Below are 26,992 nucleotides of genomic sequence, written 5' to 3' on the forward strand. Positions count from 1 at the left end.
AGAGAGATTGAACAATTATATGACAAACATGGTGACTTCTGCCTGAGAAGCGAACATGCCCGGGGAGCCGACTTACTTTAAACTTAGTTCTCCACCTTCGTTGCACTTTAAAATAATATGCTCTGGGGGAGATGCAGGCACCAACCCTTTAAAAAGAAAAAACCCTTCAGGTAATTTTAACGTGGGCCCAATGTTGAGTGTGTCTTAGGACTCATTTCAACTCAACGCCCATCAGAACTCTCTGGAGAACATTTTGAAGTCACCATATGCTGGGCCCTTAATTGCCACTCTCTGTTTTGGTAGACATGTTTGTGTTTATGGATCCTTGGTTGTTTGTATTAATCTCTTTCACGTGCACTGATGCGGATTGTGCCTGCTTGCACAGGCAGACCTGTGGAGACCAGAGGACAAGCTTTTAAAGCATGCGGGGCAGGCTTGGCAGTAAACGTCTTTATGACTCTCATTTGTATTTTTTTTTTAACAGGTTCCCAGGTGAAGTTGATGCTGTTTTTGCCCACACTTCAACAGCTAATTATAAAAGTTTGGCTCTTGTCACACCTTTATACAGCCTCATGGAGTGCAGTTGTGAGTGGTGTTTAGAGAGACATGGCAAACTGGTAAAAGCAGGAATAAACTCATCTGCCTTCTTTCTTCCCCCTACATCCTTCAAAGAGGAACTTGCCCCATCCACCTGCTGGCTAGGCGCCCCACCACACCCATGCCACGCCCAAACCCCATCCCTCCAATCACTAACCTTCTTTCTCTTCCCGCCCTAGTTAGCCCCGCCCCCAGCATTCTCGCGGTTGCGCAGCAACCAGAGCCACGGTTCAAAAGCGAGCCCGGTGGCTCTCTGCCACGCAAGTGCAAACGGTTGGGCGCAGAGCGGTTAACATGGCCTTCGTCAATCTGGTGGTAAGGAGGCGGTAGGCTTTGCCGACAACCTTTAGCCCTCCGTGACAAGTCGCAGATTTTGATAGACCCCCTCCCCACCCCTTCTCACCATGGGTTAGAGGAAGCTGAAGACAGCTGAAAACAGACCCGGTTTCACTGGAAAAAGCGAGTTTTCTACTCCAACTAAGGCCACCTAGGTTAGGGCGCCTAGATATTGAGTAGAGGCAGGGCACCCTCCATCAGGATGATTCCCCACCCCCCACCTTTCCCCCTTCCCTCCTTTTCTCCCTCCCTCCTTTCCTTTCGTTTTTTTTTTTTTTTTGACAAGGTCTTGTAAAGTAACCCTAGGCTGGGTTCTGACTAGGCTCCTCCCATCCCAGGCTTTCACCACAACCTGCAGCCCTAATTCTAATTCTTTATTAGGACGTAGCTGGTTCCCACTATATTACTTCCTAACCCGCAATGATAGGTGATGTGATCTGAATTGTTACCCCAAGATCTTGCCTTTCCGTGTCCTTTTAACATCTTACCATTTAAATGTGAAACCCACAAACACTGCCATAGGGTATCTAAACCTCACCGTGAGGATTTACTGGCAAAACGGCACTTGTTAGATCTTCCATCAAATTAAAAATCCCAAGTTAAAGGCAAAAAAAAACAAAATAAAAAACAAACAACAAAAAACCCGGTATCAACAGATGATGCACGTTTCCAGAAAGACAATGAGCAGCCAAGATAGGTTTGTGTCTGTAAGAGTCCGTGTGTATCTCTGCAGCATCAACGGTTCCAGTTTTAGAGACATATTCATATATGTTCATTCTATGTTTTAAGAAGTGTGAAGTACATATACCCGAATATAAGCTTTGCATGCATACCGCTTTGTCTGATTGCTACTGCCAGTGAGAATGTTTTCTTTTGGAAGCACAGATGAGATGGAGGTTCAGACTATATATAGTTTTAATAAAGGTAACAGAGAGAGCCATAGAAAGGTTAACAGCAGTCCTACAAGACAGACTATGTCCAATACTTATTTTGCTCCTGAAAAAATTGTATTTTATTGGCTTCTTTGGGACAGCTGCTGTTATTCTCCGAGGGCAGATCTTAAAAGATGTTTTTAGCCCCAGGAGTTCTCCCTTCCTGCTCCCGGGTGTGCTCATCTAGCTGGGGTTAAAACAGAAGCCTCCATTTAGAGCCTTTATCAGCTGTGGCTGTTGTAGAGGCAGCGGCTCACCTGGGGGCACTTACTCTGAATGCTTATGCCTGCGAATAACATTTCAGTGTTACTGATTGGCCCATTCATAGACCTACCCTGGCTCTTTAGAAAGATTAGTCTAAAAATCCTGTTCCTGGGGTGAGACTATTTTTGTGGGAAGCATGAAAAAAACTGTCCAAGAAAGTCTCAGTGTTCATTTGGGTTGGATTAAGCAACTCAGAGTAAGGACAATTAGAATTCTTGTTTATTGTATGTTATTTGTGGCCTTTACATGGAACACACACACACACACACACACACACACACACACACACACACACACACACACACACCCTGGAAAGGCTGAGTCTGTCTGATTTTATTTTGTGACATGGTTTTAACATTTGGGTTTGTTCATGCACTTATTAATGACTGTTACAGTGGCTACTTTGAGAAAATGGCAGATTGAAAGTAGGGGTTTAGGTGGGTGTGGTGGTGCATGCCTGTAATCCCAGTACTTAAAGAGGTAGAGGCAGTTGGATTGCTGTGAGTTCAAGGCCAGCCTGGTCTATAAACCCATACTTGAAAGCAACAACAACAACAACAACAACAACAAAAAAAAAAAAAAAAAAAGAAAAAAAGAAAAAGAAAATAGGAATTTATTTCTAGCTGCTTTCAATTTCCCTTTTGAAAAGGAGCAAGAAGGTTAAACACACAAAGGCCAAGACATATAATCACCAGCACACCCACCCGCACATCTGCGAGGTCATCTCCAGGTTTGCTGTAGCTGCCATTCAACCTCGTGATAGGAGCTTCACAGGGCTCACAGGAGGCTGATACAGTTTATCAGGAGCCAAGACAGTACTGGGACCAGCATGTACTTCATGATCTTGTGGTGGATTTTCTTTAAACTGTGGACCAGAGAGTATACTTGCATGCCTTTCAAGCCAGCACATTCTAATTTGAGAGTTAAAACCTCTTAACAATTGCTTTCATGTAGCCCAAGCTCTACCGATCTGTCATTGAGGACGTGATCGAGGGCGTGCGGGACCTTTTTGCTGAGGAAGGCGTCGAGGAGCAGGTGTTAAAAGACTTGAAGAAGGTTTGTGCTCACGTCTCGTTCCTGTTCCAGTGTCGGAGCCTGCGAGGTCACATGTCTTGTCCTTCAGTCGTGTTAGCATGTGTTAGCATGTGTTCCTTGTGCTGCCCACTGGGAGCATTAACACTTAAGAAAAAAAAAAGTACGGCATCTTAGCTGATTTTTTTTTAAACAAACAAAAATGTAAAAGTATTTTTTTTTCCCTTGCAGCTCTGGGAAACCAAAGTTTTACAGTCTAAAGCGACAGAGGACTTCTTTAGAAATAGCGTGCGGCCACCTGTCTTCACCTTTCAGCTGCCGCATGGCTTACCACCAACACTGCAATCCACAGGTTGGAGAGAATTTGCCCAAGACTATGTTTTCAGAACAGATTCATATTTGGTACCTTTTAAAGTCAGGATAGGGGCTGGAGAGATGGCTCAGTGGTTAAGAGCACTGTCTGCTCTTCCAGAGGTCTTGAGTTCAATTCCCAGCAACCACATGGTAGCTCACAACCATCTATAATGTGAGCTGATGTCCTCCTCTGCCTGTAGATGTACATGCAGGCAGAGCACTGTATACATAATAATAAATAAATAAATCTTAAAAAAAATAAAGTCAGGATAATTAATGTCCTTAAGGTAGAGGGGGCCTCACCTTTTGACGATTTAGAGGAACCTACAGTGCACATGCTGGTTTAAAAAGATTCAGGTTTCTAAAACTAGTCTTTAAAATTTAATTTGGTAAAACAGATAACCATTACCAGGGATATAGTGTGTAAATTTACAACATCCACTGTTATTTCTGAGAAGCTGACTGGGTTTTCAGGGAGTAATACAACTGTGATTGCTGAAGTAACCGTGGGAAAGGTAGGTGCTCCAAGGTTTGTTTCTTTACTCCTTTCCCCCGCCTTTCCTCTTTTATCTGTGCACATTACAAATTTAGTATTGTATTGGGAGCAAAACTGAGTGAAAAAAAAACATGGAGGGAGTTCAGGCTACCTTATAGTTTGGGCCATATAAAGTAGTAGCAAGTGATTAACTATGTGCACTTTATTTTATTATTCGATTTACTAAAAGCTTTGCTTCTAAATAAAAATTTTGCCCAGATTTATGTGTATCAATTTAAACTGGTAAAGACCAATAGAAGATCAAAGGGTTACTAATCTATCTGCCTTTCTTATTCTTTTTTAATTCTTATTTACTCTTTTTGGTTCTTATAAGCCCTAGGCTGCTTGAGCGCATATGTCTGGGTATGTCCACACATTAGATTTTATTGATTTTAGTTGAGGTTTAGTAGACCCATGTTTGTAAGAAGGAAAGGTAGTATTTGGATTCCATTGTCAGTAATGGACCGGAAAATTTTTATGAAAATCATGTTGGCAACAGTGAAGAGACTAGAACAACGTGTCTGTCAGTGGCAACAGGGAGAAGAAGCATAGCTCTGTGCCACCACACACAGTGGGCCAAATGCCTCTGTTGGGGACCTCAACTCTGGCAGAGTGGGATCCTTGGCTTCAGTGCAGAAAAGAATCTGAGTGAGTCAGTACGACGGAGCAGAACTGGGGTTTATTAGCACTGTGTGTGTATCTATATTTATCTACCTATTTATGCACACACATATATAATATATAATATACAAAATAAATATATAATGTAGAACATATAAATATATGTATACATATACACACATATACCCTTCTAAATGAGTTTAATTCACGGTGACACAGAACAAAGGTGAAACAGACGCTGACAGGATCTGAGACTAGATTTACTTTATGAGATTTATATTTTATTCATTTATTATTTTTACCAAAATGTATTACAATGTTCAGCAGGCTCCAAGACAGTGGAAGGTAGCAACAGGTGTGCTAGCAAGGAATCCAGGGAGAGGAAGAGGCTACCTCATCTCAGACACAGGCTATGGTTGGCCAGACTTGTGAATTCCTCCTTGGCCAGAGGCCCTTCCCTGCTGGTTTCCTCACCCCCCCATCTTCTTTTCCCCCCTCCTGAAAGTAGTATCTCCCCACCCATCTCCTTGGCCTATTTCAGGGACTTCTGGGCATCTTCTTGGCTACAGTGCCCACAGCCCATTTCTCAGACCCTGATCCTGAGCCAGAGCATTTTAAAATAGATGTTAACATGAGTGCTGTGAGAAGAGGTGCAAGACACCCCAAGAGTGTGGGGCTGGGCTTCTCCAAGAGCTGCCCTTTGTTTTCTCTGCAACAATAACACACACACACACACACACACACACACACACACACACACACACACACACACGCAAACACACACACAAGATTATGTGGGTTGGAAGCTTTTATTTTCCAAGTGTTGCTGAGGATCCAGATGAGGCCACAAGGTGGTTCCTGTGGACCTCCCCCGGCAGGATTCTAGTAATATTCCAGATCAAGGGGTACAGGAAGGCGGGAGAGCTCTCCATAAACAGACAGCAGTCTTGTTTGAGGTTCCCAGAAAATGTCCTGGAAAAGGACTAAGGTCCCACCTGAGATCATATATATCTCTGCCTCAAGCCTGGGTTGTTGATATTTTAACAAAATAATCTCTGTAAAAGAACCACTATCCCTGTGCTGATAACCTTCTCAGGACATGTTAACAGTTCTAGAATTCTTGAAAATTATTATTTTCTTTCATGTGCATGGATGTTTGCCTGCATTTATGTTTGTGCCCCGTGTGTATTATATGTATGATGCCAGGGGAGGCTAGAAATTTGGAACTGGAGGTACAGATGGTTGTGAGGCGCCATGTGGGTGCTGGGAATGGAACCTGGGTTCTCTGGAAGAGCAGCCAGTGCTTTTAGGCTCTGAGCCACCTCCCCGGTGCCTGTGCTGGCTCTCTCAGTTCTCAGCTTGCAGGAGGATTCAGCTCGACTCTAGCATTCTTTCCTCTTTTATGTTCCCAGTCTTCCTGTTTGCCACACCCCTTCTAGTAAAAAATAGCTAGATGTGGTGGCATACGCCTTTAATCCTGGCACTCAGGGAGGCAGAGGCAGGCACGTTTCTGTGAGTTCCAGGTCAGTCTGGTCTACAAAGCAAGTCCAGGACAGCGAGGGCTACACAGAGAAACCCTGTTCTGAAGAACAAACAAACAAACAAAACCAAACAAAAATAGTTGAACTATGGGAGCAATTATGAAAATGAAATAGGTTAGCAAATGACAATTGAATTACCAAGTTTCTTACTAAGCTTAAAAAATGTATTTCTCTGTAAGGGTTAGTGCATCACAGGAGGATGGGGGAGATGGCTCAGTGGGAGAGGCCACCTGCTGTGCAAGCAGCAGGCTAACACCCGTGTAAAGACTGCATGTGGCCTTGCAAGCGTCCCCCCTACTCTTTTTATTAATTCACTTTATATCCTGGTGGTAGCCCCTCCCTCCTCTCCTCCCAGTCCCACCCTCTGCCCTCCCCTAATTCCTCAGAAAAGCGGAGGTGCCCCACTATGCACCCATCTTAGCTAATGAAGTCGAATCAGGACTGAGTGCATCCTCTTCCCCCATGGCCGGGCAAGGCAGTCCAGTCAGGGGAAAGTGATAAAAAAGCAGGCAACTGAGTCCTTGTCAGAGATAGTTCTTCACTCCACTTACTAGAGGACCCCACATGAAGCCTGAGCTGCCCATCAGTTACATCAATGTAGAGGCCCTAGGTCCAGTCCATACATGGTCCTTGCTTGGTGCTTCAGACTCCAGAGTCCCCTCTGGGCCCCGGTTAGTTGGCTCTGTAGGTCCTCTTGTGGAGCTCTTGTCACCTCTAGGTCCTTCTATACTTCCTCCCACTTTCCCACTAGATTCCCTACGCTTTGCCCAACGTTTGGCCATGAGTCTCAGCCTCTGTTTCAAACTACTGCTGGATGGAGCCTGTCAGAAGACAGCTATGGCAGGGCATGGTGGCTCATGCCTTCAGTCCCAGGACTTGGGAGGGTGAGACAGGTGGATCTCTGTGAGTTTGAGGCCAACCTGGTCTACAAAGTGAGTCTAGGACATCCAGGGCTACACAGAGAAAGCTTGTCTTGAAAAACAAAGAAAGAAATAAAACCCAACAGACGACAGCTATGCTAGGCTCCTGTCTGCAAGCACAGCAAATATTGTTAATAGTGTCAGGGGTTGGCTCTCTCCTGTGGGATGGGTCTTGGGTTGGGCCAGGCGTTGGTTGGACTTTGCCTCAGTCTTCTTTATCCCTGCAGGTTTTGTAGGCAGGGTAAGTTTTGGGTTGAAGTTTTTTGTACATGGGTTGGTGTTCTCTTACCTCCATTAGGAGTCTTGTCTAGTTAGAGGGTGTCTTCTTAAGTCTCCACAGCCTCTGCTGCTAGGAATCTCAGCTAGGGGCCCCCTCATATCCTCACAGAAGCCTCTCCTGACTCAGGTTTCCAGCTTGTCACAGAGATACCTCCACCCACAGTTTGTCCTTTCTTTGCAGGCCTCCTGTCCTGCTGCCCCTCACTCTCCCCAGGTCTGACCTTATTTCCCTCTGTGATCCTTCTCTTCATCCACCTCTGTCTAGTCTACTTCCCCTTTGAGTGAGATTTAAGCATCCTCCCTTGGGTCCTGCTTGTTACTCATCTTCTTTGGGTCTGTGCGTTTAGTAGTATGTTTATCTCCTACTATATGGCTAAAATCCCCTTATAAGGGAGTGCATACCATGAATGTCTTTCTGGTCTGGGTTGCCTCACTCAGGATGGTCTTTTCTAATTCCATCCATTTGCCCTTGCAAGCATCTTTTCGCTAGAGCCATGAGGAGTGGGGGGAGGAGGATTGTTGGGACTCATGGCCTTCAGCCTAGCATGGTTCAGTGAGAGGCATGTGTCACAAAGTGCAAGGCAGAGAGGGATAGAGCAGGACACTGGGGAGCCTGTTCAAGTATACACACACACATGTATGTACCACACACAAACCACATACACACATGTGCATACACCACACTCAGACACCAGGCACACAAGCATATACTACACGAACATATATCAGATAAATTCACACACATACACAACACACACATGCATATACCACACACCTACCATACACACACACACACCACATATGTGCATTCATTGCACACACACACATACACACTGTCATACATATGTACATATACCATACACACATGCATATGCTGTATACATAATGTGCATATATCACACATGTGTATATACTGTACACATACTACATAAACATGTGCATATAACACACACACAACACACACACACACACACACACACACACACACACACACACACACACACACACACGAGTCATGGGACTATCACTGTAAAGCTGGCATGCCAAACCACTTTTTATCAGCGATTGTTTCTTTAGTTGTGCTTTCACTTTACTCTCTGCTATTTTATCAGAACATTCCCTTCACTACCACCCTGGTTAGCACTTTTGCAAACTTCAGTTTCTTATTTTTTATTTTTATTTTTTTGAGGCAGGAGTTTATCCTAGAACTCACTATCATTGCCCAGGCTGGCCTGGAACTCAGCCATCCTCTACCTCAGCTTTAGACGGCCATACAGCTATGAGCTACTGTGCCTGGCTAAGCAGTCAGGTTCTTTTTACCTGAGGTTGGCGAGAAGTGTGATGCACAAGCGGGAGGGAAGTACTGGAATGTCTTTTATCAAAATGACAGTTTAAAAACTTCTCATTTTTCTTGTCATTCAACATTGCAATACTCCATTTTGCCCGGAAGATGGTAATATTACCAGTGATTTAAAATCACAAAATAGCCTGGCGAAGTCTGGATCTAGCTAGCTTTCACTCAGCACCTTATTTTTTATTCTGTCTTGGAAGTTAGAATAATAGAAATAATTACATTTAAAATAAGACAGTTTTCTTATTCTCTTCCATGAAATTTACAATGAAGAGGCTTAAGAAGAAAAGTGCATTACAAACCCCGTTCTTATCTGTCTTCATTTCTGGTCTCAATAAGAGTCTTAAAATAAATAGCCTCATAAAACTGAAGTACTTCTTAATTGTACCTTCTCATGGTATGCTTTAAAAAGCCTGATTAAAATAACTTAAACTCCTAGAATCTTTTTATTTCTTTTGATAATGAGCTCAAACAAAACCCACAATTGAGTAAGTCATTTACACCCGTCAGCTCTGTTTTTAAAGCTTGTTTGCTTTGTTATATTTTTTGCCTGCATTCACTTCTTAGGAATATCCTGTGTTACCAGATTTCAACTATTTTTTTTTGTCTCAGGGTTTCTTTATATTCTTAATAATCGAGGGCCCCAAAGAGCATTTAGAACTATGGGTTTGGGGCTGGGGAGTGGCTCAGTGGATAAGAGCTGCAGAGCAGGGTGAGAAGGTGTGCAGATCCCCAGAACCCACAGGAAGCCTGATGGGTGTGGCAACCACCTACAATTTGTTGCTGCTGCTGCTGCTGTGTGTGTGTGTGTGTGTGTGTGTGTGTGTGTGCACATTTGTGCACATGTATGCATATGCTTATGCATGGAGGTCACATGGGTTGCCAGACCTTCGTAGTAAGCACCTTTGTCTGCTGAGCTACCTTCCTGGCCCACATACTTATTTTTCACTTAAATTTTACTGTGTGTTTTAAACTGGGCGACAGGCTGTTCTGATGCACATGGATTGCGGGCATAGATTATGGAAGTTAGCACACCCATCAGCTCAGAGTTATTTACTTCTTTAGAAAGTGTGGCAAGAGTCTCAAATCTACACTGCTAGCAAAACTCTCAAATATAATACAATATTAGAACAGCTCTCAGCTGGGTGGTGGTGGTGGTGCACGCCGTTAAAACCAGCACTGGAGAGGCAGAGGCAGTGGATTTCTATGAGTTCAAGGCCAGTCTGGTCTACACAGCTAGTTTCAGAACTAGCCAAGGCTACACAGAGAAACCCTGTTTCAAAAAGCTAACCGACCAACAAAACAAACCAACAAAAGGGCCCCTGTATTGCACATTTTACCTCTAGACTTCAAATACTCTGACCAAATCTCAGTTCTTGCCTCCCCACGTTGATAACCCCCTATTTTATTCTTTATCTTGGCATGTTTTTCTAAAAAAAAACACTTCACTTTACTGTGTGTATGTGTGTGTGTGTGTGTGTGTGTGTGTGTGTGTGTGTGTGTGTGTGCGCCTGTGTGCATACAGGCACACACATGCCATGGTACACATGTGGGGGTCAAAGGGCAAGTTTTAGGATTTACTTGTTCCCATCCACCATGCTTTCAAAAAATCAACTCAGTTGTTGGTGTCTTGGTGACAAGTTACTCACTGAGCCATCTCCCTGGCTCCTTTTCTTTTTAGATTCTAAATATAAATGAGAACACACAGCATTGTGTGTGTGTGTGTGTGTGTGTGTGGTATGTGTCATTCAGTGTGGAGTCTTCCAGGTTCATGCCTGTGGTTGTGCTGTGCAGAGTGCCCTTGTCAGGAGACTGTTAGCAGTGGTCCATAGAGATGGATAGAGTGTTTGTGATGCTTGGTTTTCTGTTTGCGTAAAGATGGGAGTCCTGGGGACTAGGTGTGGTGTCACAGCGCAGTTCCAGAAGGATGACGATCGAGTGCAGGACCTTCTGAGTCACATAAGTGATTTCCAGACCGACCTGGGCTGTGAGCAGCACCCTGTCTCAAAGGAGAAGGGGCATTACCCTTGCTCTGTAGCCTCCTCCTCACCCACGGTCTCTTTCTGAGGATAGCCTTCCTTGTAGTGGACAGGTGTATCTTTTAAAAGATCTGTGCTGGTGATAAAATGCCCGCTTTGTGTGAGAGGCGAGCTGCTACCGCTGACCTACATTCCACCTTAACTGCTCTTTTGATTTGCTTCTCTGATGAGCAGTGGTGCGGAGCAACCTTTTAAATGTCCATTGAGTATTTCTGGGTCTCCATGGAAAACATCTGTCCAGATATCTTGCTCGTTTTAAATCTGAGTTACTTGTTTTTCTACTACTGAGTTGTGTGAGATCTTTACATAGTTCAGATACTAGCCCGTCATCAGACACGTAGCTTGGAGACATTTTCTCATCTGCATGTTGCCTTTTTGTGGTCTGAGCCTCTTGTTGTCAGGGTCTTTTATGTCTGATGTAGTCCTGCCGTGGTTAATCTTATGCGACAGCTGCACTGTATGGGGCGGAGAATGCTTGGAGACAGTGGAGCCCATGTCTGGATATGTCAGTGTGCGTGTTCTGTTCTCAGAAGTGTTTACAAGACAGGGGAATGCCCATGCTGAGTGTGCACATCCCACCTGGAGGCCAGAGCCCCAGGAGGATAAAGGATGATGATGATGATGAGGTAGCTCTCTTGTGCAGGCTTACTCTTTGCTTCCTGGCTGTGATGAGGCGAGCGTATCTGTTTCATCATGTCCTTTCCACTATCACTGTTAGCCTCACTTCAGGCTTAAAACAATGGATTGAAATGTGAACTAAATCAGTTCATCTTTTGGTTCTATTACGTCTTTGTCTTAGTGACAAGATCTGAGTCACAGAAGTTCTATTTATTATTGTAATGGAAGCCTAAATGTCAGGGTATTTCACCCTTTTAATGTTTGCATCTTCTATTCATTTTGAGTGTGAGTTAATTTTTTGCATAAGGTTATAAGAGAGAAGTCCACTGTTGTGATTTTACATGTGAAGAACTGGGAACTTTGTGCAACATGAAACACTTATGTGTATTCATTGCTGCATCATACATGGGTGGTCATGGGAAAGAGTGTGATCAGGGTAAGAGGGCATCACCATAGACCTGGAATCTTGAAACCACTAAAAATGAACAAAGGAAACGTCACAATCCACCAAGTCATCCTGGAAACTTGGATAAAAATCAGACATTTCCAATAACACACAACCAACACAGTCGCAGCACTGAGCTGACGGCCTCCCCCATCTGGAAATCATGTTGCATGTTCTAATTGGTTTCAGTCATGCCCTGCACTGTCATGCCAAGTTCAGTGTGAGCAGCAAAGGAGCACGCGAGGTGTCATGATCAGGGCATGAGAGGACATTTTTCAAAATGTATGAAGCAAATCAAGACTTTGCGAACTCCATCACCGGCTTTTGAGGAGAGAGTTCTTTCCCACTGTCCCTTTTAATGTCTTGTTGGGAGTGAGATGGTCTTACATGTTTGAATTTATTGTACATCTTTCTCTCTTTCTCTGTCTCTTGTATGTGTGTGTGTGTGTGTGTGTGTGTGTGTGTGTAAGTATGTGGGCATGCATATACATACAGAGGATAACTTCTGGTATTTTGAGACAGGGCCTCCCACTGTCCTAGAGCATGCCTAATTGGTCCATGGCCACTGGCCAGCAAGCCCAGGATCCATCTTCCTTTCCCTGTCAGTGCTGGGATTAAAAGCCCTGAGCACCTGGCTTTATCTCCTCAGTTCTTGGTCTATAGTGTTTTAGCTTCTATAACTTTGTAATAGTGCTTTTTAAAAAAATAATATTTATTTCTAACCCAGAGCTCAGGCTGGTCTTAAACTCCATTAAAACGAACAAACAAACAAAAAAACCAAACAAACCCAAAAACTCCTGCCTGATTTTAAGCAATCTCCCCTGTGTTTATCTCCTGAATATGGGCTATAGGTATGCACTTCCCTCTACCTGGCTTTGTAATATAATCTTAAAATTAGAAATGTGATGCCCTTGATTTTGATTTTCTAAGTGCTTGCCTGCACACGTGCACATATGAGCATGTCGTCATGGAGTCAGAGGATAAGCGCTGGTGTTGGTCTCTCCTTCAGCTGAGTTTGATGGAGGATTCACTGCCCCTGCAAATGCCAGGCTAGTTGGCTGTTGGCCATCGGGGTTCCCCTGCCGCTGCCTGCTGTTTCACTCAGGGGCTCCAGGCTCACTTGTGCATGTGCGCTTGCACTGTCTGGCTCTCGGGCGTGTCCTGAGCCGCCACACCCAAGTGCTCATGCTTGTCCAGCAGGCTGTACCTGCTGAGCCATCAGATTATTTTCTCTGGGCTGCCTGCCTTGGTTACTGGGGCTTATTTATGGTCCTGTTGCGAATTTTAGAATTTTTTTTCTATTTTTCTAAAGGTATCATTGGAATTTTGATAGAGACTGCATAGCATTTGTAATGTTTTGGGTAATGTGGAGATTTTGGTAATCTTAACTACTTCAATATATCCATGAGCAGAAGTGTATTTTGTTTGTGTCTGTTTAAATCAGCAGTTCTCAATCTGTGGGGGCGACCCCCTTGCGGTTGAATGACCCTTTCACAGGGGTCGCATATCAGATGTCCTGCATGTCAGACCTTTACATTATGATTCATAATAGTAGAAAATTATAATATGAAGTTACAACAAAAATAATTTATGGTTGGGGGTCACAATAACATGGGGAACTGTATTAAAAGGTCAAAGCATTAGGAAGGTTGAGAACCACTAGCTTAAATCAGTCATTCCCTCTCTCTCCTTCCCTCCTTCCTTCCCTCCCTCCTTCCCTCCCTCCCTTTCTCCATCCCCCTCTTTCCTCTCTTCTTCCCTTCTACCTTCCAGCCCTTTGTTCTCTCCCTTCTCTCATAGGCTCACACTGTGTATCTTAGTTACCTTTCTACTGCTGTGATAAAAGACCATGACCAAGGCAAAAAAAAAAAAAAAAAAAAAAAAAAAAAAGCAATTAAATGCGGAAAAAGCAGAGGGGGAGATTTCCATGAGTTGTCTTCTGACCTCCATATGTATTCAGTAACATATATGTACACACACACACACACACATGCACACACACACACAATGTTAGAAAGGCTTTGTCAAGCATGTTTTCTATGCCAGTTGATATGATGTATGTTTTTCCTTCCATTCTGCTAGTGTTAAATGTCACATTGACTTGGAGATATTACATTGTCCTTCCACACTAAACATAGAGGCTCCTTGGTTGTGGTATGATCTTCTTTGCATATTGTTGCATTTGGTTTACTGAGATTTTATTAATTTTTTTTCATTATCAGGATCTCTCACAGATATTGGCTTGTTATTGAGTATTTTGGTTTCAAGGTAATAATAGCCTTGTAAGAAGTGTTTGGAAGTGGTTGTCTTTTTTTGGAAGAGCTTAAGGGGACTTAATATTAATTCTAATTTGAATGGTTGAATCCAACCACGAAGCCACCTGACCCTTGATTTTTCCTTGTTAGTGTGTATGGGTGTGTGTGTGTGTGTGTGTGTGTGTTAATTTGTTGCATTTTAAAATTATTGATCAACATATAATGGTTGAAGCATTGCCCTCCGCCATGCCCGGGCATGGTAGCTGTATGCAGTGTGCAGGGAGCACTGTGCAGGGAGCACTAAGATCTGTCTTCTAGCATCCAAACACCCAAACCCAAACCCTGTCTGTGAACTTAGATCTAGAGGGAAGGCCCACACTGGCCATTTTGGTGACTTTGGTGTCTGTTTTAGTTACATCATCAGGAAACATCCATGTGCTGCTGTTAGTTCCAGAGAAGAAATTGGCCAGATACTATAATTTTAAATTATATTGTGTGATGGGTAGTTTATGTCAACTTGACAGAAACTAGAGTCATTGGACAGGAGGGGACTTCGATTGAGAAAATGCCTCTATAAAATCAGGCTTTAGGCAAGCATGTAGAACATTCTCTTCAGAGAGGGCCTGGCTCATTGTGGGTGGTGTCATAACTGGGCTGGTGGTCCTGGGTTCTATTAGAAAGCAGTCTGGGCAAGCCAAGGGGAGCAATCCAGTAGCAGCACCCCTCCATGGCCTCTGTGTGCATCAGCTCCTGCCTCCAGGTTCCTACCCTGCTTGAGTTCCTGTCCTGACTTCCTTCAGTGATGGACTGTTGGTGCGGAAGTGTTAAGTGGAGTAAACCATTTCCCTCCTCAAATTGCTTTGGCCATGGTGTCTCATCACAGCGACAGTAATCCTAAGTAGGACATATGGCTCACATAACATTTTTATAGATTGAAAATGACATCAGGAATTGTAAAGCAACTGCTATGATGTTATCAGAATTTTTGGTTGTGGTTTAGAAAAAGGTACTTACAAATTTTAATGTGGTTAAACTAGATGATTATGTTGAAAATTTTTGCATTATGCTTGTAGAATTGCATTCTTGCTATTATTATAAAATTTATTGTTTGAAATGTAATGTTCCTAGAATACATCTATGGAATCTGAAATTATATTACCTCATTTAAGTCAAAATACATATTTAATGAAAAGTTACTTGGTTATGAAATGAAGTTGAATACTTTAAAATTTCAGACAAGTTTAATGATAGAGCTTGTGAGCCTCATATTAAAATTAAGTGGAGACTGCATAGAACTTCCCAGTTGTGTCAGTTCTGGCTTTTATTCTGATGCCTATGAAGAAGTGTTAGCAGCTCTCTCATAGCTTTGTTTGATTTCCTTAAACACAGAATTGTCCTTTAGAATTTTCTGGAAGGGGCTTAGGAGAAAAGGCTCATTGCTGGCTTTCCTCAGGTTTCAAATGCTGAAAACAGCATTCTCTGTCCTCACAGGCTGGGCTTACGTGGAGAGCATCAGCTTTGCTCGCTCCGGCTAATTATGACTAATCCCTGCGAGTCTCTGCCACTCCCCTTCTCTCTCATTTGCTTTTTCTAACAGAATGCCTGCTAATAAGCAAAGCCACAGATGAGCGGAGGATTAAAACAATTGTGTGCTTCACTAACCCTCAGTCCACAGCCTCTCTCCTACTTAACATAGGGAGGATGGTTAGCGTTGAAAAAAAAAACCTAGCTATTTGTTGTGTGTGATGGAGCCATTCTAGCATCAAAAACAGACCTTGGGGCAATTTTCCTTAGTGCACTATGTGAAAAGGCGCCACAGTTAATATCACACTCACTACATACATGGCTGCATATGCGTGCTAAAAATCACCCATTTTTATTAACGGCAATATGGTGTTGTTTTCATAATCATTTCATTATGGCAGTTTCATGCATATGTGCCCTTGTCCTTTGCTGTGACTCACTGCTCCCCTCTGACCGCTCTTGCATCGCTCATTCTCTGCATGATCCCTGCATCACCCTGAAGATCTCCTCACTCATGGTCCCCTTCTAGTGTCATCACACACACACACACACACACACACACCCTCACAGCCATGGGTGTGTACGCACACAGATTTTAAATCCAGGGTTCTCAAGAGTGAAATCATGAGCTACTTGCCATTCTAGGTGGCTTTGTGTGTTATGCAAGGACTTTCGGCTTTAAGCATTTTCTTGCAAATGTCATAATTTCATTTAAAAAAAAATTCCATTGTGTGCATGTATCACATTTTCCTTTTTATAATTTTATTTTTAATTATGTTTTTATATCCGTATGTGAATCTGTGTGTGCATATGAGTGCAGATACCTGCAGAGAGAGATCAGAGATATCAACTCTCCCAACCCCTGCCCCCCCCCCCCCCCCACTGCCCGGGGAGTTGTAGTGAGCCACCTGCTAAAGGTCTATGAGTGGAATTCAGGCCTTACTGAAGTGCCATACATGCTCTTAACCGCTGAGCTATGTCTTCACCCACTTTCCACATTTTCTTATTCATTGTTGGCATTCGCCTTGGCTTATGTGCTTTTTAATCAATCGTATTACTTCTGATATGTTCTAACATTCTTTCCTGGGTGAAAAGTTGGCATGGAGAGTTAGAGCTTTCTTAGACTTACCGAAGACAGTTCATATGTTTCATTATGGATTTCTGAAGTACAGTCTGAGTCTAATGAGAGATTCGGCTTTGATAACTTAAAGTAATTTAGTTGTGAAGTCTTTTAAAGTTGCCCGGAAAAATACAGTTCAATATTTTCCTCTCAGATGGAGCCAGTAAATTTAGAATTTAGCTTGGTCTGCATGACTCATTGAGAATATGTTTTGAAAACTTACAATTGACTGTGATCAGAATATCATATATAAAAATTAATTTCAATAAAATATATATACAAATACAATTCTCTATATGGGGCAATGTCAAGAGGTCAGTTCTAACACCTGTGCCCTTCTTTGTTCTCTGTGCAGCCTCGTTGCTAATCCCAGCTGGTAGAACTCTCCCAACTTTCACGCCGGAAGACCTGGTATGTAGCCTGTCCTTTGAGCGAGGGGTGGCAGAGGGTAAGCACGGATGGAGTCCACGGCACTCAGCTTGAGTGGGAGGAGATGTAGAAAGCCAGGGGGTCAGCAATGGTACCTATGCCTCCGGAGCCGCAGAGAAGGAGCGTCCCACACTCCCCCCTCCCAGCTATCACCTCAGTTAAGTTATGCATCGAAGTTAGGACCTTCCTGAAACTACAGTATGTGGAGATTTAGTGTGCTGTGTAGTAGTCCATATGTGGCGCCCCTTAAGTAGATAATTTTGATTTTATCCCCCCTCTGATTTTCTTCAAGTGTAGAGTTTTCACTTTATCTAAGTGGAATATTTTGCTTTTTTTTTTTTTTGTAGTTTTTACTTTGATGAAGTAGAATTACTTTTTTTGCTAGGACTTGGAGGCAAATAATAAAATTTTAAGTGTTTAGTGAGTAGACTCAGATAGAGAGGAACAACACTTTGTCACATTTTCTTTTCTCCCGTGGAACTGATGGTCATAGTCCTCATTGTGTTTTAGCCTGTGGACTGCCTTTTCAGGGTGTGAATCTTAGCGGGCTGGCCATTTGCTTTTATTTGTTAAGACCTCAGTTCTGTGAGGCTTGGCTTGACAATGGCTCTGCTTTGACAAGAGACCAGTGAGGCAGCTCTGTCTTTGAGATTTATGGAAACATTGTCATCCTTGACCACAGAAAGACCATACTGTAAAAAATAACAACAAATTTAGAAAATGAACTGACAGAGGCCGGTCCGCAAAGATGACTGTTGTGATCGTTTGAAATTTATTCACTAACTTATTTCCTGAATGTTGTATTAATTGTTTGGGATGCATGGTGGAATTGCCTTCTTTATGCTTTCTGTGGTCTCATTCCTTCCCTCTCCCCCTCATTCACTTCCTTGTTTCCCTCTTTCCTTCCCTTCTTTCCGTGGTCCCCTCCTTTACTAATATAGAGAAATTATTTGCTAGTACATGAAGATTGGACATAGTGGATTTGCCACAATTTAGTTAAGTAATATCTTATAAGCAGACATTTAAATTCTCACCCTCTTCTCGGACAGAATTTTTCTGGTTATATGCCCACTGGTCATATGTTGTTTGTGAGTTCCTAGGGGCTAAATTTCTGAGACAGTGGGTCATGTCACTTTAATTATGCCACTTGCAAAGTTGCCTTTCCAAAGAGTTGTACTAGTCAGCATGCAGTTATACAGAGAATAGTCAGAGAAAAGTAACTTTTGTCACACCCTCATCAACAGTCCATGTTACTTATGCAAAAGTAGAACATATCCCTTGCTTCAAAGGGGAGAGAATTTATTTGGAGGCAAATGTGAATGACCATAGCCTAAGGGTGTGGCTTTGGGCTGTCATGAATGGTGTGTTCACTGCAGGGACCTTTATGTGACCTTTGATAGTCACAGAGCAAAATATATGTAGGGAATGCATGGTGAGGACATCAGGCAGGCAGGCTTCGGGAAAAAAGTGACCTCTCTGTTGTAGATTTTGGGTTCTGTTTGAAGACATTCTTAGCTTCTGGGTTGGGGGAGCTAGTGCCTCCTTTTACATTTCAAAGGTTCAGCCTGTCAGAAAGATGCTAGAATCAGGTGTGTGATACACGGATTTTATGGGACTAAGGAAAGTCCAAGATGATTTTGGCTCTCAATCTGCACCATCCCAACTCCCCACAATGATGAAGCAGCCAATCAGTTTGCAGACTCCTTGACAGCAATCTAGCCTTTTCAGGAACTTAGTTCACATGTATCTCTTACATTTTTATAGCTCTGATAGATAAAACTGATACATGTCCTGATATAATGATTTTTAAAACCTTAGGCTTAATTATAAAAAATTATACATTATATATGCACTATTATATCTACTTTAAAAATACAGCTAAAGATTAATTTAGAGTCTGGAAGATTCTTTTTTTATCATTATTATAATTTATTCATCTTACATCCTGATTATTATCCCCTTGCTTGTATCTTTCTGTTCCCACCCTCTCTCCCTCTTCTGACCTATACCCCTCCCCTAGACCTCTGACAGGGGGCCTGTCTCCCCCACCTTCTGACCACAGACTATCAGGTCTCATTTAGATAGCCTGTATCCCCTTCCTCTGTGTGCCTGCAGGGCCTCCCCACCAAAGGGAAATGATCAAATACTGGGTACCAGAGTTCATGACAGAGGTTGTCCCCACCCCTCAACAACCACGGAGAATGAGCTGTCCATTGGCTAGATCTAAACAGGGGGTCTAGGTTCATGCATGCATTGTCTTTGGCTGGTGCATCAGCTTGTGCAGGCCCCCTGGGTTCAGATCCTCCAGCCTTGACAGTCTACCTATGGGGGCCCTGAACCTTCTGGGTCCTTCCATCCCCCCACAACTCCCAGCATCTGTCTCAATGCCCCACTGGTTGGAGTCTCTCAGAGGACATCTATGTTGCGCTAATATCCACTTATAAGTGAGTATATACCATGCATATCTTTCTGGGTCTGGGTTACCTCACTCAGGATGATCTTTTCTAGTTCCATTCATTTGCCTGCAAATTTCAAGATTTCCTCCTTTTTAATAGCTGAGTAATATTCCATTCTGTAAATGTACTACAGTTTCTTTATTCATTCTTCATTTGAGGGACATCTAAGTTGTTTTGATATTCCAGCTATTATGAATAAAGCTGCTAGGAACAATAGTTGAACAAATGTCCTTGTTGTATGGTGGAACATCTTTCTGGTATATCCCCAGGAGTGGTATAGCTGGGTTTTGACATAGAACTATTCCCAATTTTCTGAGAAAGCACTAGATTTATTTTACAAAGTGGTTGTACAAGTTTGAAGTCCCTCCAGCAATGGAAGAGTGTACCCCTTTCTCCACATTCTCGCTAGCAAGTGCTGTCACTTGAATTTTTGATCTTAGTCATTCTGACAGGTATAAGTTGGAATCTCAGAGTCATTTTGATCTACATTTCCCTGATAACTAAGGTCATTGAGCATTTCTAAGCCATTTGATATTCCTTTGTTGAGAATTTTCTGTTTAGCTCTGTAGTCTCATTTTTTTAATTGGATAATTTGGTTTGGTGGTGTTTAGTTTCTTGAGTTCATTATATACTTTAGATATTAGCCCTTTGTCAGATGTAGGGTTGGTGAAGGTCTCTCAGGCTGTAGGCTGTCATTTTGTTCTGTTGACAGTGTCCTTTGCCTTATAGAAGCTTTCAGTTTCATGAAGTCACATTTATTAATTGTTGTTCTTAGACCCTGAGCTATTGGTGTTCTGTTCAGGAAGATGTCTCCTGTATCAATGAGTTCAAGGTTCTTCCCCACTTTTTCTTCTAACAGATTTAGTGTGTCTGGTTTTATGTTGAGGTTTTAAATCTACTTGGACTTGAGTTTTGTGCAGGGTGATAAATATGAATCTATTTGCATTTTATACCATTTGTGGCTATTGTGAAGGGTGTAGTTTCCCTAATTTCTTTTTCAGCCCATTTGTTGTTTGTATAGAGCAGGGATACTGATATTTTTTGAGTTGACTTTGTATTCAGTCATTTTCCTGAAGGTGCTTATCAGCTGCAGAAGTTCCTTGGTAGAATTTTTAGAGTCACTTATGAATACTATCATGTCAACTGCAAATAGTGATAGTTTGACTTATTCCTTTCCTATTTGTATCCCCTCGATCTTCTTCATTTGTCATATTGCTCTAGCTAGAAATTCAAGTACTATATTGAAGAGATATGGAGAGAGTTAACAGCCTTGTCTTGTCCCTGATTTCAGTGGAATTAATTTTTCTCTCCATTTAGTTTGATGTTGGCAATAGGCTTGTTGGATATAGCCTTTATTATGTTTAGGTATCTATGTCTTGTATCCCTAATCTCTCCAAGACTTTAAACATGAATGGGTGTTGGATTTCATCAAATGCTTTTTCAGCATCTAAAGAGATGATCGTATGGTTTTTCTTTCAGTTTGTTTATATAGTGGGATACACTGATGGATTTCCATATATTGAACCATCCCTGCATGCTGGGGATGAAGCCTACTTGGTCGTGGTGAATGATATTTTTGATGTGTTCTTGGATTCAGTTTGCGAGTATTTTATTGAGTATTTTTACATCAGTGTTCATGAGGGCAACTGGTCTGAAATTGTCTTTCTTTGTTGGGTCTTTGTGTGGTTTAGGAATCAAGATTACTGTGGCCCCATAGAATGAGTTTGGTAATGTTCTTTCCATTTCTATTTTTGTGGAATAGTTTGAAGAGTACTGATATTAGCTCTTCTTTGAAAGTATAGTAGAATTTTGTGCTGAAATTATCTGGCCCTGGGGTCTTTTAGGTTGGGAGACTTTTGATGACTGCTTCTATTTCCACAGGAGATATTTGACTGTTTAATTTATTTACTTGATCTTTATTCAACTTTGGTAAGTGGAATCTATCAAGAAAATTGTCCATTTCATCTAGATTTTCAAATTTTGTGGTGTATAGACTTTGGAAATAAGATGTAATGGTTCTTTTGCTTTCCTCAGTGTGTGTATCGTTATGTCTCCCTTTTCATTTCTGATTTTGTTAATTTGGATAGTGTCTTTCTGCCTTTTAGTTAGTTTGCTAAGGGTTTGTCTATCTTCTTGATTTTGTCAAGAACAATCTCTTGGTTTCATTTATTCTTTGTATTGTTCTCTTTGCTTCTAATTTATGGATTTCAGCCCCAAATTTGATTATTTACAGCTGTCTACTCCACTTAGGTTTGTCTGGTTCTTTTTTTCCACCTAGAGCTTTGAGATGCGCCATTAAGATGCTTGTATGAGATATTTCCAACCTCTTTATGAAGGCACTTAGTGCTCTAAGCACTACTCTCAATGTGTCCTATAAGTTTGGGTATGCTGTACCTTCATTTTCATTGAATTTTAGGAAGTCCCTAATTTCTTTCTTTCTTCCCTGACCCAGTTGTTAAGTACAGAGTTGTTCAGTTTCCATGTGTGTGTAGGCTTTTTGTTATTTCTATTGTTGTTGGGGTCAATAGTGTTCTGATAGGATACAGGGTAATATTTCAATCTTCCTGTATCTGTTGAGGCTTGCTTTGTGAGATACTATATGATCAATTTTGGAGACGGTTCCATGAGATGCTGAGAAAAAGTATAATACTTTGTGTTTGGGTGAAAAGTTCTGTAGATATCTATTAGGTCCATTTGATTCATGACATCTGTTAGTGTTATTATTTCTCAGTTTAGCTAATATTTCATTGACCAACCTTTGGTGAAAGGTGTGTGTTGAAGTCTCCCACTATTAATGTGTGTGGATCAATGTGTGGTTTAAACTTTATTAATGTTTCTTTTACAAATGTGAGTGCCTTGTATTTGGGGCATAGATATTCAGAATTGTGATGCCATCTTGGTTGAATTTTCCTTTGATGAGTATAAAATGCCTTTCTGTATCTCTTTTGATTATTTTGGTTGAAAATCTATTTTATTAGATATTAGAATGGCTACTCTAGCTTGCTTCTTGTGTCTGCTTGCTTGGAAGACCTTCTTCCAGCCCTTCACTCTCAGGTAATGTCTATCTTTGTGGCTGAGTGATGTTTCTTGTATGCAACAGAATGTTGGGTCTTGTTTACACATCCAATCTGTTAGTCTGTGTTGTCTTTTTATTGGAGAGTCAAGGCCATTGATGTTGAGAGAGATTAATGACCAGTGACTGTTAGATCCTTTTATTTTGATGTTGGCTGTGTTAGTGTGTTTGTATGCTTGTCTAATTTTTGTTTTTCTAAAGTGAAGTTATCTATTTCATGTGTTTTCCTGGGTGTAGTTAGTCTCCTTGGGTTGGAGTTTTCCTTTTAGTATCTTCTGTAGGGCTGGATTTGTGGATAGATACTGTTTAAATTTTTTTTGTTGTTGTGGAATATCTTGTTTTCTCCATCTATTGTTATTAAAAGATTTGTTGGGTATAGTAGTCTGGATTAGCATCTGTGGTCTCTTAGGGTTTGAAAGACACCTTCCCAGACTCTTCTGGCTTTTATGGTCTCTGTTTAAAAGTCAGGTGTGATTCTGATAGGTTTGACATTATATGTTACTTGGCCTTTTTCCCTTTCTGTTTTTAATATTTTTCTTTTGTTCTATACATTTAGTGTTTTGATTATTATGTGGTGGAAGGATTTTCTTTTCTGTTCTATTTGGTGTTCTGTAGGCCTGTTGTATGTTTATATAGCTTCTCTTTCTTTCAGTTGGGAACATTTTCTTCTATGATTTTGTTGAAAATATTTTCTGGGCCTTGGTGCTGGGCATCTTCTCTTTCCTCAATTCCTATTATTCTTAGGTTTCATATTTTCATGGTGTCCTTGATTTCTTGGATGTTTTGTGTCAGGAACATTTTAGATTTAACATTCTCTTTGATGGTGGCATCAAAATTTTCCATTGTATCTTCTACACCCCAGATTCTTTTCTCCATCTCTTGTATCCTGTTGGTGCAGTTCTTGTTTTCTTCTCTGAATTCTCTCTTTTCAGGCTTTCCTCAGTTTGTGGTTTTATTATTGTTTGCATTTTCATCTTCAGATGTTGAACCATTTTATTGTTTTTCTTCACCAGATTGCTTACATTTTCCTGAATTTCATCCAGTAATTTATTCATTTCCTCTCTATAGGCTTCTGTCATGGCCTCTCTAAGGGCCTCAATGTGTTTGGCTTTATCTTCTTGTATTCCTTTATGAATTTAATTAATTTCATCCATTGTCATCTTCATAAGGAAAAATTTGAGGTAATTTTCTTGTCTTTCCATTGTGTTAGAGTGTCCAGGCCTGATTGCTTTGAAATAACTGGGTTCTGGAGATGCCATATTATTTTAGCTGTTATTGTTTGTGTTTTTACGCTGGCCTTTAGCCATCTTGCTGTCTCTGGAATTATGTGGTAGTTTATGGTGTTCTTCACTGGCTGTTGAGAGCAGCTTGGAGGTTGAAATCCCTCACCTGCTGGGATCAGGGCACCACTCTGGTGGATCAGGCAGGTGACCTGAGGTCAGACCTGCGAATTTTCCTTGGCTTGACTAGTTGACCTGAGGTCAGATCCACTTGTGTGCCAGATTATAAGGACTCCTATGGGCTAGAAGACCCAGACACTGGTGATCTGTGGCTCACAGTTTAATCTGATATACAGAGCACAAATGCTGTGCATAGGCAGGTGAGTGGCTAGGTGCTGGAGACTGCGCACACACCTGTAGGGTCCCAGATACTTTTCTGTGGATTAGCTGGGTTGCCCAAGGCTGGACCCACCCATGTTCCACATAGTGTAGACCCCTCTCACCTGGGAAACACCAGCACTGGTGTTTTGTAGCTGTCAGTTTGGTTCTTTGGTTGCTGTGAAGTCACTGCTACCCTGCTGATCAGGCAGTGTGTGATTGGCACCACCATCTTGCGTCTCCCTTTTTAAAATTTAAATTTTTAATTATTTTTTTCTTTTGGTTTTTCAAGACTGCGTTTCTTTTTGTATTAGCCTTGGCTGTTCTTGACTTAATTTGTAGACCAGGCTGGCCTTGAACTCACAGAGATCCGTTTGCCTCTGTCTCCCAAGTGCTGGGATTAAAGGCATGTGCCACTATGCCCAGCTTGGAAGGTTCTTATAAATATGACTCTTACATTTGACTCCTTGAGAATCAGTGGTCCATGCACAGCTGTGCACTGGCCTAGTATTATAGGATGGTGTTCATTATCTAGTCTTTACAATTTACTGGCCTCGTGGCTAGTGACTGCAGAATTCCTCTTGATGAAAGCAATCAATGTTAAATGCTGTTTAGTCAGAGAACTCAGCCTTACATGTTAAATGTAGTCAAACTATGGTCTTCTCAAAAATCATATTTTCAATTCCCTGTGGTAGTAGAGTAAAAAATGGAATTCTTGTCCTTTTTTATAACTTTCCAATATATACTCTTATGCCTAGAACACAACCAGCTGTGGTGTCAACTTTGCCTTTCCTGGCTATCCGATTCATGTCCCAGCAGGCATGACCCTGCAGACAGCATCTGGTAAGAGTTATTCTAGGTGATTTTGGTTTTAGCATGGACATTAGTCTACATGACTTTAAAATAGTTATGTTTTTTTTTGAGAATTTCATACATGTATTTAACGTATTTTGATTGTATCAACCTCTCAACCGCCCCTACTTCCTGAAATGTTTCTGTTTTTTTAATATACTATATTCTGGATGTGATAGGATCCTTTAATAAAACTTTAGAGGTAAAAATAAACAGCAGTCACCATTGTCAGGATAACAATGCAGCAGGGAAGATGCTGAGCTGGGCTCATCCTGTGTTCATTCCCAGTTCTCTTTTCTACACATCAGAGACTTAGTATATTTATGGGCAATTTGAATTAGCTATCTTAATTTTATTGTTTTTAATAAAATCAGGGGCTGGAGAGATGACTTCATGGTTAAAGGCACTTGTTTTTCCAGAGGAGCTGGGTCTAATTCTCAGCACCCACTTGATAGCTCTCAGCCATCTATAACTCCAGGAGATCTGACGCCCTTTTCTGACTTCCATGAGTACTGCATGGAATGGGGCACCTACATACATTCAGGCAAAACACTCATAAACGTAGCATGAATCTTAAAAAGTTAACAATTTGAAATTATGTTTAATTTATGTGTTCATGTGTTTGTAGGGGTGAGGATGTGCACACAACAGCGTGTATATGGATGCAGAGGACAACTTGTGTCATTTGGCTCTTTCCTCCCTTCACCTGAGTCGTGGGGACTTGACCTGAGGCAGCTTGCTGGCCCATCAACCCCAGTTTTAGCAACATAAAGTGAAGGGGTGCATCTCCCGTTTCTGTAGTGCTAATCAAGGCTGACCAACCCCTGACTCCTTTGTTACTTGAGAGTTCATGGCTTAGTGGGAAGGACATGGCTTGCAGGACTTTCCTTGGTCTGAAAACTGTGCAGACTTATTTGGATTACTGGGAAGCCACAGCACATAGTCCAGTGCTGGAAACAGCCACTTCTTAGTGTGAGTTTACAGGAGAGAGGGAGACGAGGCTTAAGAGAGCAAGCTTTTCTTTTGGACAGCTTTGTGTGATGCAAATCTGAAGTACATGAAATACATTTTCTATGACTGCTTGTTAAAATTCCAATAACATTCATTTTTCAAACAGAAGAAGCTCATGGATTAAATATTCGTGACCTGTATGACCAAAATATGTCATTTAAAAACAGGGAGGAAAGGCTAGAGTTAAAGCAAAAACAAATATATTTTAAAAAAAGTAATGGATGTTTACTGCAGAAAATATGAACTATCTTAAAATAATTTCTAGAGACAACCACTATTAACTTATTAGTATTATATAACTTATACTGTTATTATAAAAGTTGTTATGTAACTTATACTGTTGGTGTTTAAAGTTTTTCTCTATGCCCTCTGGCTTGCAAATAATGAGCTGGAGACCTGTTACATCTACTAATAAATTTAAAGCACTATAGCTGGGCAGCTCTCATCTATTGTAACCTGTCTAGGCTAGCCTGGTCTACTTCCCAGCTACGTGTCCAGTTATCTGCCCTCCAGTATTGCCCTGGCTGCCCCACTCCATCTTTGCCCTCATGGTGACCTCCTCATGGTGACTTCCTCACGGCCTGGTGACCTTCTTCTTCTCCTCCACCCCTTTCTGTCTGTACCTGGGTCCCCCAGAGAGGGAATAGAAGTCCTGCCCACTCTCTCTCCTCTGCCCCATCCATCACAGGCTCATCAGCTTCTTTACTAACAATCAGAGGTAATTGGGGAGTAATTTGTACACAATAATGAGACAGGAGATCTGTCAGTAACTTGCCACTGGCTCAGCAATTACCAATTGAACCTACAGAG

General features: G+C 41.8%; 1 protein-coding gene across 2 annotated transcripts in view; it reads left to right on the forward strand.

The window, feature by feature from the left end:
• The first annotated feature begins 814 nt into the window (after positions 1 to 814).
• GTF2A1L (general transcription factor IIA subunit 1 like) overlaps positions 815 to 26,992 on the forward strand; it is a 47,315-nt gene continuing 21,137 nt past the window's right edge. Inside the window, exons 1-5 of one of the 2 annotated variants that reach the window (XM_084791923.1) lie at positions 815 to 912; positions 3,084 to 3,185; positions 3,393 to 3,513; positions 17,119 to 17,174; positions 25,078 to 25,162. In XM_084791923.1, the coding sequence (XP_084648049.1) occupies positions 892 to 912; positions 3,084 to 3,185; positions 3,393 to 3,513; positions 17,119 to 17,174; positions 25,078 to 25,162 (385 nt within the window). In that variant the 5' untranslated portion in view covers positions 815 to 891. The remainder of the gene's footprint in view (positions 913 to 3,083; positions 3,186 to 3,392; positions 3,514 to 17,118; positions 17,175 to 25,077; positions 25,163 to 26,992) is intronic. The other variant, XM_084791924.1, reaches the window with a different exon arrangement.

Source organism: Acomys minous (genome assembly GCF_964271855.1).
Source record: "Acomys minous genome assembly, chromosome: 8".
NCBI lineage: Eukaryota > Metazoa > Chordata > Mammalia > Rodentia > Muridae > Acomys > Acomys minous.